The sequence below is a fragment of the Nicotiana sylvestris genome, chromosome 5, assembly GCF_000393655.2.
Source record: "Nicotiana sylvestris chromosome 5, ASM39365v2, whole genome shotgun sequence".
Lineage (NCBI taxonomy): Eukaryota > Viridiplantae > Streptophyta > Magnoliopsida > Solanales > Solanaceae > Nicotiana > Nicotiana sylvestris.
The window spans coordinates 168,232,836-168,249,924 of NC_091061.1; the positions used below are offsets into that span (position 1 = coordinate 168,232,836).

Below are 17,089 nucleotides of genomic sequence, written 5' to 3' on the forward strand. Positions count from 1 at the left end.
TGGGAATTCAAGTTTCCGTCCTCCCAAAGAATGGAAAGAGTTTAGCTGGTACTTGTGGAATTAGTCGAGGTATGCACGAGCTGGATCGGGCACCATGGTTATGTGTGTGTGACTTATAGCATGTTTGGTCAAGTTGTAAAAATCAGCTTATTTTGAGAAGTGTTTTTTCTCGAAAGTACTTTGGGTTAGAGGTAGTTTGCGTTAAGCTAATTAATTTGAAAAGCACTTTTGAGCAGCAATTAGTGTTTGGCTAAGCTTTTAAAAATTGCTTCTAAGTATATTTTTTTCAAAAGTATTTTTGAAAAGAAATTACTTTTTTCTGTTTCTGCGTGTTCTCAAAAATACTTTTTTTCTTTCAAAAGCTTGGCCAAAAACATCAACTTTGAAAAAAGTGCTTCTAGGATTGGAGAAGCTCGGCCAAACATGCTATTAGTTTCAGTAGACAAACCACGTTGGACTGCGATAAGATAGTTGAGATCTGTTCACTCTTAACGACATATCTTAGATTCTAGTCTTGACAATGGACTTAATTTTACTTTCATGAAGTAAAAAGAAAAGAAAAGAAAAAAACTTCTAAGTACAACAGATATGATCAAAACTCAAAAGATTCTAATAAAATTAGTCATCTGGTGATTGATTATGACTTTCGCCATCAGACGACATTGTCATGACATCTTCAAGTTTTTTGTCCTCTGATTGCTTTTCTTCTATGCCTTGATTTCTTCGATCTGATCTAACCCAATCTTTGAAACATACTAGCATTTCCAATGTCGGCCCAACCAATGCCACGGTTGAAACTGGAATATTTAGCACATCCCGAGCCATTTTAGAAAGAACGGGAAATTCTTTTGAGTTGTCTTTCCACCATTGCAAAATGTCAATATTAGAATATCTATCTTCTGTACCCAGCTTCAAATAAAAATCAAGCTCATTAAAATCGATTCGAGATTGACGTTGTAGGGCGACAAATTCATCTCAAACAGTACAACTTTTAAAGCTTGTTGTACCACCCATTTTTTGTGAAGAGTTAGTAGAATCAGAGGTAGGAATATTTGGTGTAACACTATATATTAATTTATGATAATAATCATATAATGCAGAAATGTTTGAAAATATACTAGATTTAGCAGTTTCCAAATCTGGATTTTCTCCCTCAGCAATTTCTAAATGTTCATATAATATTCTTGTTAATTCTACTGCATAAAATAATTTAATACAAGGATTTAATATAGCACCAATTTGGAAAATAATTGGAATGGGAAAAAAATATTTTTTAATTTTTTCCTTCATCGCAATAATAACGTCTCCATAAATTTCATTATCCTTAAATTTAAAGAGTAAATAAGCAATTTCAGCTATATAAAGAAAAATATTATTAACACTAGGGCAACAACTACCACCAAAATTTAGAGTAGCTTGATAAAATTTTGATAATAATCTAACAATATCGTTAACAACTTCCCAATCTGAATCAATTAAAAAATTAGCAGAATTTTCAATACAATTATTATATGTAGCAGATATAGGCTCTCTATATTTGTATGCAATTTTTAACATGATATAAAAAGAATCCCACATTGTGACAATTTCTAAAGGTATTGTTCTTGGTCTAAGATTATAATCTTTGCATTTTCTCCTAAATTCCCCAATTCTAGTTGTTGAATTACTTTGAAAAATAAATGCAATTGTACCTCTAATTTTGGTAATATAAGAATAAAAAAAATTAAGGCTATCACGCACAATTAAATTAAAAATATCACATACGCATCTAACATGAAAATTTTCATTTAAAGGTGGTACAGATTGTATTTTTAAAGTTGAAATAGTAGAAACATTATTATTAAACGAAATACACATAATTTTGTTATTAAGACCATATAGCGTTAAAACATCCTGAATAGATGCATCAATAGAAGAACCATTGTGTTTATTTTCAATATAGCGATAAGCTATAATACGTTTTTGCATCACCCAATCAAAATTTATCCAATAACATATTATTGTTACATAATCTAAGTGGTGAACATCACGACTAATATTAAATGTAAGAGAAACTCTACAATTAAGTTTCGAAAATAAAGAGCATAAATATTGTTGATATTCTCTATAAAATTTCAGAACATTATTTCTACAAATAGCTCTAGGAATACCAGTAAAACAAGGATTATTATCTACTCTATTAATACATGAAGCAAAATCTTTAGAAAAAGTAAAGTTAAAAGGTAAACAATCACTAACTATCGGTTTTGTTATTTTTTCCCGATTTATCTTCTCACCGTAATTAAATAATTTTTCAAATGGGTTAATTATTTGTTTTTTTACTAGTAGCCTCAAATTTCATTTTCCATTGTGAATGTTTTTCATTATTATATTGTGAAGAATCATCTTCAGAATCATGAGAAGATTGTTGATTAACAGAACTAATACTACTAACTGGTTTTTTACCTTTATTCTTACCCTTTCCCTTGCTTAATATACGTTTATTTGAAGCCATAATCCAAATAAAATAACAAAAACTAAAAATTCAAAGATAATGAAATAAATATGAGAGTTAAAATACAAAAGTAGTAACAGTAAGAAGTTGGAACGAATATACCAAAACGCCGTATCGAAAACAGAAAGAAATATAACCATAAATTGTTAAAGCTCGCTCTTGCTAACTTCAAACGCCAAAAAATAATTGAGAAATTTGATCGTGAGACGAAAGAATAATAATAATCGACAGCTCTGAATATTGTTGAATCTTAACAACAACAGTTTAAGAGTAGAGAGAATGAGAGATTGTAGTGAGGAAAAAAATAGAGTTAAGAGGTATTTATAGTTGGAATTTGGAGCTAAAATGTAATATTTCAGAGTAGGTGGTGAAAAAAAAAGAAACCGTTTTGGGCCGTTGCCCAACGGCTAGTAGGCCTGAAAAGAAAAAATTTGGTGGGTTATTGTGCCGGGCCTGACGGGCTGTTAGTGGGCTGGGCCGGTCCCGGTCCCGGTCCCGTTCCCGGGCTGGGGATAAAATTGGAAATTAACAACTTAGGGTTTTATTAGTAACCCCATTTATACATTACTGCTTCTGTCTTTCTCTCGTCTTTGGCAGCAGCAGCACAGCAACAACAAACCCTAACCCGAAGACCCAATCATGGTGATTTTTTCTCCTTTTTTTTTTTTACATTATTAGATCTACTTATATATACTTTACTCTTTTAATTGTGAGCTCTTTAGTTTTAATTTATTGCACAAATAGTAAAATTGGGTGTTTTGATTACTAAATATCTTGTTTTGCTAGTCGGGAGATTATTTGAGGTAAGTGTTGATTGAGGCTTAGGAATGAAAATGATAAATTATTAGGTTTAATTTGATTAGAAGTTTTCCTTTTGTCTGTTTTGGGTTTATTCAAGCATTTTTGTATGATAACAAGGATGGACATTATTGTGGAAGGTAGTTAGTTTTGGAAATAATAATTTTTTGGGATTTTCTGTGAATAAAAAGGCAATTTTGAGGCCCTAGGTTTTGGTATAGTCGTAAGAGCCCAGGTTATGATGTGTTGTTAGGTGCACGTTAAGTGGTGAAAGGGTAGAAGGACGGGTGCGTTATCAATTAAGTTTTGAACAGTGTGCAACTGTCCCTCAGTGATTTTTCGGTTATGAAAAGAAAGCCAATCTTGAGCCTCCAGGGCTTTGGTCTACTGGTGAAAGTGCAGGTTGTGATGTATAGTTTGGTGCACGTTAAGTGGTGAAGGGTAGAAGGATGGGTGCGTTATCAATTAAGTTTTGAACAGTGCGCCACTGGACCTTGATGATTTTTCGGTTATGAAAAGAAATCCAATTGTGTTCTTGATGTGGAGTTATTAAAGTTTGCAATTGGTACATAAATGTTAATTTTAACCCTCTTTCAGTTTCTGCTGACGTAACTGAATTGCTTCCAGGATTATTTGTTTGAACCCCATCGAGCAAAGCGACTGTTCTTTTCTTGACTCTACTCTTCATTATGTTTACATTAGTAGAAACACTTGATATATGTTGTGCAATTGGGGGAATATTGATGAAGTGACTTATCTTCTACTAGTTCGTAAAAGACCTGCAGTTTGATTTTATCTTAAAATTGATGATTCGGGTTCCTTGTTTTCTTTTTCGTTGCTTGTATTTCATGTTCAATTGTTCATTACCATTTAATTTGTTGAGATTGGGCATTGGAACTTGTATAAGACTACTTTGTGCATTTTTTAAATCCTTGTATTTAGAGATTGAACATTTTAACTGAATAATTTTTTCAGCCGAAGCAAATCCACGAAATCAAGGATTTCCTTCTCACAGCAAGAAGGAAGGATGCACGATCTGTCAAGATCAAGAAGAATAAGGATATGGTCAAATTCAAGGTTCGCTGCTCCAAGTACCTCTACACTCTCTGTGTGTCCGACTTTGAGAAGGCCGACAAGTTGAAGCAGTCACTTCCTCCAGGTATAGACATGTCTTTCGGTGCTTACGTTTTTTACTTACCTTCCTCCATTTGGCAAGTTTATCTGCTCGATTGTTAATGAGTTCGCATAGTTCAGTAGATCAATTATCTAAGTAAGCAGTTCATGAATCTAATGGTTTGAATACATTTTGATTTGTAGGTTTGAGCGTGCAAGATCTTTGAAGATGAAGGGATTAATGTTTTTTTTCCCTTAGACTGTGAGTAGGTACTGGAGAATTTTAAGAACTTGTTGTTCCTTTACCATTTCTTGTCCTGTTGAAGTCTAAAGTTTTGATCAAGTTTAGATATTGCACTGCTTTTTCTCTTGTCTGTTTTGACTTTATTGTGAGCTCTTATATGGTGTTAACAGAATTTTGATGGTAGGATGCCAAATTTGGTTTATTTGGCTTATCTCAATTTCCTTTGATTAGTACTAATATCCTTAAATTATCAAATACAAGGAATGTCAGCTTTTCTTCTTTCAAAACAATAGGTAAGTTGGATCTTATACCAAATCATGTCCTTTTTATAACAGTCAAGAATGTTAAAATTGTCTAATACTTGAATGAAATAATGATCTCATGTCGAATGAAAATTTGAGATTTTATGAGGTTTCTTAGAAGTGCCTCTAGCCTAGCTCATTTTATCAAAATCTCAATTCCATTTTTGTTAAATACCATTCAATGATAGTTTCATATTCTGTATTTCATAATGCACTTCAACAATAATAAAGCTAGTGTAATCCTATAAGTGGGGTTTGGGGAGAGTGATGTGTACGCGGACCTTGCCCCTACCTGATAAAGGTAGAGAGATTGTTTCCGATAGACCCTTGGCTCAAGGAATACTGAAAGTAAACATTTGCTGCAACAATGTAATAGAGTAGCGAAAGACATAACATGTAATAATAAAGAACCAACAATAAGAAAATACAAAAATAATACTAGTACGTCAAGTAAGGGTTTATTCTTTATACATCTCAATCCGGATAAGAACATTAATCCACTGCAAGTTACCTCTCTTTGTTTTCACCATATAATTGATTGATATGAGCCCGGTGCACTAAACTCTTGCTATGCGCGGGGTTTGGAGAAGGGACAAATCGACTTACCAATAATAGGTAGATTCAATATATTGATAAGTGCTTGAGCTATGAAAATGAAGACACACAGCAAGTTCTTCATCAAATTCCTCGAGAATGCCCTTATCTTGGCCCCTATCAAAATCACAGAGCATATGAAATGACTTATCTGCCAAATTGTAACGTAAAATGGCCATTTCTGGAATATGCAAAACCAAGAAAGTATCCTCCTCTTTCTCCCCCCTTACAACATTAACCACAGCCATTGCATAGTAATGAAAATCTGTTGGCTCAAGATAACGTCGAATCATCCTAGGATATCCTGACACAACATCTTCAACATTCACCTCGTATTTCAAGAACCACTCAGTACCATCATTTTTCATCTCGTAAATATTGTACAAAGTTAGTTTCTGGCGATTCACTTGTATTAAGTGCAAATAGCCATAAGACTCTCCAAAATAGACAATCCTATGGTCCTCTTTATCCCACTCTTGTCCATCAAAGCAATTAGGCATGGGAAAAATTTCAAACTTTTCTTGTTCCAAATTGAAACGCTTGATATATGACACATAAATGGCTCCATTCCAGTAAACTAGTCCATGTCTAAAACTTAGATCGTAACGTTTAGGGAATGATGGACCAGAGACTCTCCATTTCTTTGATTCGGATGAGTAAATCTCAATCTGGTCGTTCTCAGGTTCCAGTTCAGAAATTCGGAGACAGATGACTTTGTAATGAGGCGATTTCCACGGATCAAAGGCTAAACTCATCCCTATTACATCCCCTCCTGGTCTAGGAAGTGTGATGAATTGTCGAGTAGTCGGGTTGAATATGTAGTAGTCCTCATTAAATGTAAATGGATTATGTTTTGTACAACAAAGCAAAAGTCCATTGCAAGATTGCATAATAAAGATTTTAGGAGAGTCATGTTGTGCAAAAGGGAACTTTAGGAATGGTGTTGGAATTGGATTTTCTAAGTTAAAAGACACAAATTTGTGAAAAGGGTTGGTGAAAAATGAAGAATGGTACAAGAAAATGCCACGAGCAGGGCTGAAATAGGGGATTCTGAGGCGTGTGAAGTGTGGACTAGAGATTAAAGATCGCCATTTTTTCGATATGCATTTGCATTGAACGAGTGATTTTACAGGCAGACGAAGGAGGATCTCTGTCAATAGTCCTTCATTTGAGAACACTACATTTGCAGAAAATATGGAATGACTAGTTATTGTCTTCTTTCTGCTCTGTGGCATTTTGATTATGTGTAGAATTTTGGAATAGGGCAGCCTGGTGCACAAAGTATCCTGTATTCACACAAGGTCCGGGAAAGGGCCGTATGCCAAGGACGTGTAATATAGACAACTATCAGTAAATAATTTCACGGCCCGAACTCGTGACCTATAGATCACACAGAAACAACTTGACCATTGCTCCAAGTCTCTCCTTCTACGTAGAATTTTGGAATATGAAGAGGAATAAGGAGTGTTTGTCTAAAGAAAGTTTCTTAGATTGAAGCCTTTGTGGATTTGAAATGGCCATTTTAAAGTTGGTTTTACAAACATTGAGCTTGCAGAGAACGTTTCCTTTGACATTTTTTATTTTGTTTGGTTGTTGGATACTAATTTGATTCCTCAAACGCAATTTAATATGCAACCAAAAAGTCAACGCAATGGTTTTCTACACATGCTTATAAGTTGAGGAGTTAGATTTAGCTAGTACATTTTTAAACTTTAGTTTAATACTTCTCACGCCTCTCTGCCCGTATATCTCACCTTCCCCAGACCTCACTTATAAGAATACACTGGATCGTTGTTATTGTTGTTGTTGTAGTTTAATACTTCTCAATTACAATGTAAGTGCTGTGGCAATATTGAGAGAATTAGCAAGCCTCATTATAGGACCATGTATCAAACAAGGTCTCATATTATTAAAAAAATGAGAGGATACAAAGAGTTAAAAGTAGATATGGACTGCTTATTCGTTGTCATTATTGAAGATCGGGGCAGATCCGAGATTTGAAGTTTATGAGTGTTTATAATGACCTCGAGTTATATATGTAATAATAACTAGTTCCCAGTCAAATATTTATAGATATTTATTAAATTTTTTAATACAAGTATGGAGTTTGAGCAAAAAATACTGGGTTCAGAAAAGCTCATAACATTAAAGCTGGATCCGCTCCTGATTGAAGATTGCAAATATTTGTTGGAGGTAAACAAATCCACTACTATATATATATGTTGAAAGAATTAAATAAATGTCCAGCTTTTTGACGATAACAGGTTACAAACATAAAGAATAATTGTTAATCTATAAAATACCATCAAGGAAATGAAGTTTATTCTCTAGGCATTCGTCTATTATTGTGCCATTTTTGTGCTTAATACTAGGGGTCATTTAGTAGAATGTATTAGGAAAAATAATACATATATTAACTTTTATATATAAGAGATATGAAATATGAAATACAGGATACGAAATACGAACTACGAAATAGATGGCTGGTATAGTACAACTAGAAGGTAAAGCCCTGCATCAATAGACGACCAATGACATTCCTAGTCTAACTCCTAACTGGATAGTCTCCCTCTATTGTGCTGTAGAAATATTCACACTCTCCCCTAACCTACAACCTTAATGCTCGACCTCCATAATTCCCTATCAAGGGCCATGTCCTCAGTAATCCTAAGTCGCGCCATGTCCTGTCTGATCACCTCTCCCCAATACTTCTTAGGTCTTCCTCTACCTCTCCGCGTGCCCACTACAGCCAGTCGCTCACACCTCCTCACCGGTGCATCAGTGCTCCTCCTCTGAATGTGCCCGAACCATCTGAGTCTTACTTCCCGCATCTTGTCCTCCATGGGGGCCACACCCACCTTCTCTCGAATATCTTCATTCCTAATCTTATCCATCCTTGTATGCCCGCACATCCACCTCAACATCCTCATCTCTGCTACTTTCATCTTCTGGATGTGTGAGTTCTTTACCGGCCAACATTCAGTTCCATACAACATGGCAGGCCTAACCACTGCTCTATAAAACTTACCTTTTAGTAACGGTGGCACTTTCTTGTCACACAAGACTCCCGACGCTAACCTCCACTTCATCCACCCCACCCCTATACGGTGTGTGACATCCTCGTCAATCTCCCCGATCCCCTGAATAACCGATCCAAGGTACTTGAAACTACCTCTCTTGGGAATGACTTGAGAGTCAAGCCTCACTTCAACTCCCGCTTCCGTCGGCTCAACTCCAAATTTGCACTCGAGGTATTCCGTCTTCGTCCTACTCAACTTGAAACCTTTAGACTCAAGAGCATGTCTCCAAATCTCTAGCCTCTCGTTGACGCCGCCTCTTGTCTCGTCAATTAGAATAATGTCATCAGCAAATAGCATGCACCATGGAACCTCCCCTTGAATATGATGAGTCAGTGCATCCATCACCAGGGCAAATAGGAATGGGCTGAGCGCAGACCCTTGGTGCAACCCCGTAATAACTGGAAAGTGTTCAGAGTCGCCTCCTACTGTCCTAACCCGAGTCTTAGCTCCATCATACATGTCTTTAATCACCCTAATATAGTTACTCGGGACCCCTTTATCCTCTAAGCAGCTCCATAAGACCTTCCTAGGAACCTTATCGTACGCTTTCTCCAGATCAATAAACACCATGTGGAGATCCTTCTTCTTATCTCTGTACTGTTCCACCATCCTCCTAATAAGGTGGATAGCTTCTGTGGTAGATCGTCCCGGCATGAACCCGAACTGGTTGTCTGAAATAGACACCGTCCTTCGCACTCTCATTTCTACCACTCTCTCCCAAACTTTCATGGTATGACTTAATAATTTGATGCCCCTATAGTTGTTACAGCTCTGGACATCACCTTTGTTCTTATACAGCGGGACCATTGTACTCCACCTCCACTCTTCAGGCATTCTATTAGTCTTGAATATAACACTAAACAATGCAGTAAGCCATTCCAAGCCTGCTCTACCCACACACCTCCACAGTTCAACCGGAATTTCGTCTGGCCCGGTAGCTCTGCCCCTTCTCATCTTACGCATTGCCTCCATGACTTCATCGATCTCAATGTCCCTACAATTACTTACTTCATGGTGACTGTCGGCATTCCTCGATTCCCCAAGTATAATATCCTGATCCCCTTCTTCACTTAGAAGTTTATGAAAGTAGGTCTGCCACCTCCTCTTAATCTGGTCATCTCCCATCAAAACTTTGCCGTCATCATCTTTTATGCACCTCACTTGGTCCAGATCCCGAGTTGTCCTCTCTCTCGCCTTAGCGAGTCGGAATAACTTCTTCTCCCCACCTTTGTTCCTTAGTTCCTCATACAGACGAGCAAAAGTTGTCGTCTTAGCCTCCGTCACTGCCATCTTCGCCTCCTTCCTAGCTACCTTATACCTTTGACTGTTCTCTCTCTCTTCTCCTCCTCGTCAGTGCTCCCTACTAACCTTAGGTAAGCCGCCTTCTTTGCTTCCACTTTACCTTGGACAACTGCATTCCACCACCAATCTCCTTTGTGTCCACCATAGTGGCCCGTAGATATCCCTAACACCTCTCTCGCCGCCTTTCTTATACAGTCCGCCGTCGTCGACCACATTGTGCTTGCGTCCCCACTACTTCTCCAAGCTCCCATTGCCGATAACCTTCCTTCCAACTCCTTAGCTTTATCCTTAGTTAAGGCGCCCCACCTAATCCTGGGGCGTCCTTGTACTGACCTCTTCTTCCTCCTTATCCTAATACAAATGTCCATCACCAAAAGCCTATGCTGCGTTGAGAGGGTCTCACCTGGGATAACCTTGCAGTCCTCGCACAACCTTCTGTCGCATCTCCTGAGGAGGAGATAGTCAATCTGAGTCTTCGCCACCGAACTTTGGTAAGTAACCAAATGTTCATCCCGCTTCGTAAAACTCGAGTTTGCAATGACTAGATCGAAAGCCTTGGCAAAGTCCAACAGCGCAATGCCCCCTCCGTTCCGCTCTCCGAAACCAAATCCGCCATGCACCTCAGTGTACCCACCTGCAGATAACCCAATATGACCATTGAAATCTCCTTCTATGAATAACCTCTCAGAAGGCGGTATACTACGAACAATCTCATCCAACCCCTCCCAAAATTGCCTTTTAATATCCTCATCCAAGCCTGCTTGTGGTGCGTACGGGCTAACGACATTTAAAGTACCCTCACCCACCACCAACTTAATAGTCATTAGCCTATCATTCACCCGCCTGACCTCTACCACAGACTCCCTAAGATGGCTATCTACCAGGATACCCACTCCATTTTTACCCCTCAGGACACCAGAGTACCACAACTTATACCCATCCACGTCTTTCGCCCTCGATCCGACCCATCTAGTCTCCTGGACAGACGCTATATTAATCTTCCTCTTCCGCAGGATTTTCGCCAACTCTATGGATTTACCCGTTAGTGAACCTATGTTCCATGACCCGATTCTCAACCTATAGGCTCCCTTGCCCCCTCTACCTCCCCTGCTACCCGACCTACCCCCGAACCCCACCCCACACTCTGCCCCACCCGAGGACATGCCCTTATTCTATCATACCAGACTGCAGCCACTACACCTACAACAATCTAGAGAAGACTCGCTAGTGCACAACGTACACAAATCAAACTAGAAGGAAACACGTGGTAACTAGTATCCTAGTTTAAAGGTTTAACTATTGCGAAGTAAAGTAACAGTAATTTAGCTAACACCAAAAGGGAAACAGTAAAACAGGAGGTACCAACTCCCGATAACAAAATCTGTGGCTGATTTGCTGTGCTCGATGTAGTTGTATGCTCCCGCCCACTTCCTACCACCCTTGCTGACACTCGCCCAGGTTGCTCTCCTTTGCCAGTGCTCGTGCGCCCAACTTGTCTCCAATACTTCGAGAATTCCTGAAAACACAGAAAATACCACGACCCAAAAACCAGAAGGAGCTATCGCCGCTACCACTGGTAAGCAAAGAAACATAGCAAAACGATTGCTCTTTTTTAATTGAAACAGATACACCACTAAATGGGAGGAAAAATCAGCTAGATAAATCAAAGTAAAATATGAAATCAGAAGGTGAAAACTCAGAGGCAAACCAACAATCACAAGCCCCAAAAATCTGTTCCGATTTCTAGCTCCCAGGAAACACTTGAAAACCAGAAACAAGCTCCCAATTTCTGAAGAGTTTTGAATTTTTGATTTCTACCGTGTGTGTTTCTTTGAAGAAGAAGAAGAAGAAGGAAACGGTGGGATCTTCCTTTATCACGCATTTTTTATGGTACTAATATATCATCTCCTATTGCTTTTTTAAGCCGAGGGTCTCCTGGAAACAGCCTCTCTACCCTTCGGGGTAGGGGTAAGGTCTGCATACATATTACCCTCCCCAGACCCCACTTGTGGGATTATTCTAGGTTGTTGTTGTTGTTGTTGTTGTTAAAAAAATAGAGTAACATAGAACAATATAGTAATGAAAACAAAATATATAAGAGAAGAATGTAGAAGTTATCTTATTCAAGCGTGTTTCTTGTGTATCTTCCAAAGGAGAATAACATACTATTTATAGGTTACAAAATCTCTTCTCAATTTACATGTATTAATGAACTCATTCATTTGGTATTGAATTTTTCAAAGGAAGTTACGAAGAACATCTACATACATTAGAAGTGACATCCATATACATTGGATTTATAACTCTCCCCCTTGGATGTCCATAGATAATGTGTCTCGTTAAAATCTTACTAAGAAAAAATCAGTGGAAAAAGCTTGGCGAAGGAAAAAAAGTACACATATCTTATAATACGCATCGAGTACTGCCTCATTAAAAACCTTGTCAGAAAAACCCAATGGGATAAAACCTTAGCTAAGGAAAAAAGAGTACAACGCGTATTTGTCTCCCCCTGATGAAAACATCACTTTATTTCTCGGAGATGATGCATTTCAATCTTCCACTTCAACTTCTCAAATGTTGAGGTTGGCAATGCCTTAGTTAACGGACCAACCAAATTATCACTTGAATAAATTTGTTGAATATTAATTTTACCATTCTGTTGAAGATCATGCGTCTGAAAAAGAACTTTGATGAAATGTGCTTAATTCTGTCTCCTTTCATATATCATTCTTTCAATTTAACCAGGAAAGCAACATTGTCTTCAACACTATTGGAATCTTCTTTTCATAGAAAAATCACACGTCTCCTTTGTGTTGAGTCAATTAATTAATAAGCTGCTATTATTTTGATATGACTTGGATAAGTATCAATAATAGATTGTTTGCAGAACAAACTTCATGTAATGCCCTGCATTTGCATAACCAATAAAACCTTGATAATATTTGTTAGAATAAATAAATTTATATCAGACTGGATTTCTTTTGTAATATAATACTAATCATATTCTAATATCTCTATATAGGAGTAAAACAGTATCTTGCTAGCATATGTTATACTCATGTTTCTAGCAAGATACATTAGTACATCAATTTTATACTAGACACAAAAATAAATTATGTACGTCATGATTACTTTAATCCATCAAAGGATTTGTTGAAGCTTTATTTAGTTAATTTCTTCGGAACCTTTATATGCTTCAAAACAATTTAAAGCCTTCAAGGACGGGTATATCAAACTTTTCAGTGTATTGCCAAACTAAAACCTGAAAATGATTTATCCACCACAAGAGAACATCCATATAACTAATGCCACGATATTTATGAAAAATCTTGTGCCATAAGTCATCTTTATATCTATCGACTGGTTTTTCAATTTATTTTTTGTACAAGAACATATTTGTACCTTCACCGGTTTTATACTTTTAGGTATTGGAACTATTCGTTCAACTTCACATTTTTCACGTGAAGTCAAGCTTAATTGCATATTTTTTTATTTGGTCAATCATTTATCTGTCCATATTCTATGACGGATTTGTCCATATTCTATGACAGATTTGAGGTCAAAATCCCCATCATCATTCTAATATTGAGCACTTTATTATATCAAAGATATCATCGACGATCCTTTTACATCGGTTTCAATTTACCCAATAAAGATATAACTTTTTGAGATCTTTTTATCTCATTATTTTCAGGTACCTGAGCCTCTTCTATGAGGTCTTATGAAGTATTATATCATGGTGTTCTTCTAGAGCACTTGCCTCCTTATTATGATTGGGCCCATATGTATATCAACTTTTTACGTTCCAAATATACAGGAATACAATCCCAACCTTAATTGGTATAATAACTAATTTATCATGAGAACAAGCAGCACAAGAGAATTCTTGAAGAATTTTCTACTTCTTCAATATATGCCAATATGAATTCTCAATCATTTTGTGCTTCTTATTTGAGCAGGGATGGCCGAACCGATAATGCCAACATATATTATTATAGTAAATCTCTAGTTTACTGTGGCATGTGATTTCATCATCATGTTTATACTTGTTTAGTGCAAATATGAGGAAAGTCAGGTAAACTTTTATATTTATCCGGTATAATTATACTAATACGAAGATATACAATCTTCGTATTATTTATGGTCTCAATATGCCACCACTTAGGCTAATATCTTTGAAACTCAATAAGTATTTTTGAAACCTACCATAATATAATTCATTATTAATAATTGATTTATCCCTCAAAAATAGTACTAGATTTGCTCTTCCGAAGTTCTTAAATAATTTGTACTACAAGGTCTTTTATCACACCATCTATATGCTGGATGTCTCCTCTACGGAGAAAATCATATTATTTGTCATGGTCAAAATCATTATAGGCAAGACCCTGTTCTTGCTATATTTAATTTTTTTCCTTTAATAATATTTGATAATGTCACGATCCTAAATCCGGACCGGTCGTGATAGCGCCTCTCGTAAAGACAAGGCCAGCCGACACACTCCTAATTCATTTTAAGCAATTAAATAGTACAAATTAAGTCTTAATCATAATCATAATAATAATCCCAAAATAAGGTGAACACTACAGTATGCGGAATAGACATAGCCCGATATCGGGGTGTCACCAGTCATGAGCATCTATCATAAAAACTACAAGTCTGAAAGAGTCTACACAACTATTACATAGATAAAATAGGAGAAAATAAGATAGAGGGAGAAGGACTGGGCTGCGAACAGAGCAACTACCTAGTGAATCTCCGAAGTCTGCTGGAAGCTCTCAACCCTCGCAAGCAGGACCTGAAGCGCCTGAATCTGCACACAGGGTGCAGAGAGTAAAGTGAGTACTCCAACTCAGTGAGTAATAATAATAATAAATGAAGATTGAACGATAAAAAATCACGTAAAGGTACATCAACAGGCTATAAAGAAGCAGTATAAAAACCAGTAAAACAATGAAATTGGAAATATGTAAAAACACTTAGTTCAGAAGAAGCTTCTTTAAAACACCTTTTTAACAATTAAACAATTAAATGAAACGCAGCTAGCACAGATAATCACATAAAAATCTACCCCTCGGGCAATATCATGGAACAACACCAGCTCCTCGGGCTATATCTCATATCACAATGGGTACTCACGCTCACTGGAGGGTGTATAGACTCCGGGAGGGCCCCTTTACGGCCCAAGCACAATATCAAGCCATCTCGTGGCATAATCAAACAGGCTCTCGGCCTCATATCAAGCCACCTCGTGGCGTACAACTCAGGCCCTCAACCTCATAATCATAAATCAGTATATCCTCACAACACAGGCCATCGGCCTTACTCAGTCAGAATCTCATAAGCCAGTCGGACAACAGCAAAACATGATGCTCAGCTCAAATTATCATTTAGAAAATCATTAATGTGTTAAACAGAGTAAACGTGGCTGAGTTATGAAAACAGTAGAATATAGCATGACTGAGTACAAGTATAAAGTCAAACAGTGAGGAAATATCAGTAAAAATCCCCTAAGGGTCCAAATAGTTGGCACGAGGCCCAAATACGGCTTTCAGCCCAAACATGATAATAGCAAACAATTTTCAGTTAAATATGCGGTAAAATAGTCATTCGGGGTGGACTAAGTCACAATCCCCAACGACAAACGACCCCACGCTCCTCATCTAGCATGTGCGTCACCTCAATATAGCACAACAATGTGATATCCGGGGTTTCATATCCTCAGGACAATATTTACAATCATTACTCACCTCTATCCGGTCCAAATCTCTAACCTACGATGCCTTTGCCTCTCGAATCAGCCTCCGGATGCTCCAAATCTAACCAAAATCAGTGCAAAACCATCAAAATATGCTAAGGGAACAAAGCCCACTCGAAAGAAATAATTGCAACACAAATCCCGAAATTGGCCAAACCCGACCCCCATGCCCATGTCTCGGATTCCGATAAATTACATCAATAGACTCCTTATCACACCCCGAGTTCATTCATATCAAAAGCATCAAAATCCAACCACAAAGGCCCCTCAAATCTCAATCTAGGTTTTCAACTACAAGCCCTAGTTCTTCAATATTAGGCTTAAATTCCATGTTTAATTAGGTAGAAATTCACATAAGAATCGAGTATTAAGTCCATAAATCTTACATCCAAGTGTTCCCTCTTGAATCTTCTTCAAAAAGCTCCAAAATCGCTCAAAATGATGGAAGATAGCCCCAAAATCGCGAACAAATGGCTATTTAAACATTCTGCCCAGGCACCCAAATCCTTCTTCGCGAACGCAGTCAACGCCTCGCGTTCACGAAGCACAAACTAACTTTGACCAAATTTCCTTCATCGCGATCACGACACCCAACTCGCGAACACGACTCCCCTTCCGCAAACACGAAGGACAAATCAACCTGAACCCATCTGCTCAACTTCCTCTACGTGAACGCGACATAACCTCGCGAACGCGATGCACAATAACCCCAGTCCTTCGTGAACGCGGAACCTTCCTCGCAAACGCGAAGGCTAAATCTCCAGCCTCACCTGCTAACCCTTCGCGAATGCGAGGGCCTACTTACAAACGCGAAGGTCATTTGTCTACAACACTCAACAACAGTTTTCTGTAGTTTTTCACAACACGAAATGGTCCGATTGACCACCCGAAACTCACCCGAGGCTCCCGGGACCTCAACCAAACATGCCAACATAGTCCATAACATCATTCAAACTTGTTCCAATATTTGGAATGCTCAAAACAACTTCAAAACACCAAATTCGCATCGGATTCAAGCCTAAAGAAATTCCAAAATCTTCTAAATCACGCTTTTGATCAAAAAGTCTACCAATCCACGTCTGAATGACCTGAAATTTTGCACACACATCCCAAATGACACAACGGAGCTACTACAACACCCGGAATTCCATTCCGACCCTTATATCAAAATCTCACCTATCAATCGGAAAATGCCAAAATTTCAATTTCGCCAATTCAAGCCTAATTCTACTCCGGACCTCCAAAATACATTCTGATCACGCTCCTAAGTCCCAAATCACCTCCTGAAATTATCCGAACCATCAGAACTCACATCCGAGCCATTGAACACATAAGTCAACATCCAGTTGATTTTTTCAACTTAAGCTTCCTCAAAAGAGACTAAGTGTCTCAAACCTTCTCAAA

General features: G+C 37.7%; 2 protein-coding genes across 2 annotated transcripts; one reads left to right on the top strand and one right to left on the bottom strand.

The window, feature by feature from the left end:
* The first annotated feature begins 3,046 nt into the window (after positions 1 to 3,046).
* On the top strand, positions 3,047 to 4,866 carry LOC104232417 (large ribosomal subunit protein eL38-like). The gene is made up of 3 exons (XM_009785610.2): positions 3,047 to 3,136; positions 4,268 to 4,451; positions 4,610 to 4,866. Exons 1-3 carry the CDS (start codon positions 3,134 to 3,136, stop codon positions 4,630 to 4,632), a joined length of 210 nt encoding a protein of 69 aa, XP_009783912.1. The 5' UTR covers positions 3,047 to 3,133; the 3' UTR covers positions 4,633 to 4,866.
* Positions 4,867 to 5,553: 687 nt separating this feature from the next.
* LOC104232419 (F-box protein At5g07610-like) lies at positions 5,554 to 6,780 on the bottom strand. The gene has a single exon (XM_009785612.1). It carries the CDS (start codon positions 6,778 to 6,780, stop codon positions 5,554 to 5,556), a length of 1,227 nt encoding a protein of 408 aa, XP_009783914.1.
* Between the last annotated feature and the right edge of the window lie 10,309 nt (positions 6,781 to 17,089).

Excerpts from the sequence above, each read along its gene's own strand:
- LOC104232417 (XM_009785610.2), top strand. Across the intron at positions 4,452-4,609 it reads GAAGCAGTCACTTCCTCCAG|GTTTGAGCGTGCAAGATCTT; the intron begins GTATAGACATGT and ends TTTGATTTGTAG.
- LOC104232419 (XM_009785612.1), bottom strand. The coding sequence starts at position 6,780 with ATGCCACAGAGCAGAAAGAAGACAATAACTAGTCATTCCATATTTTCT.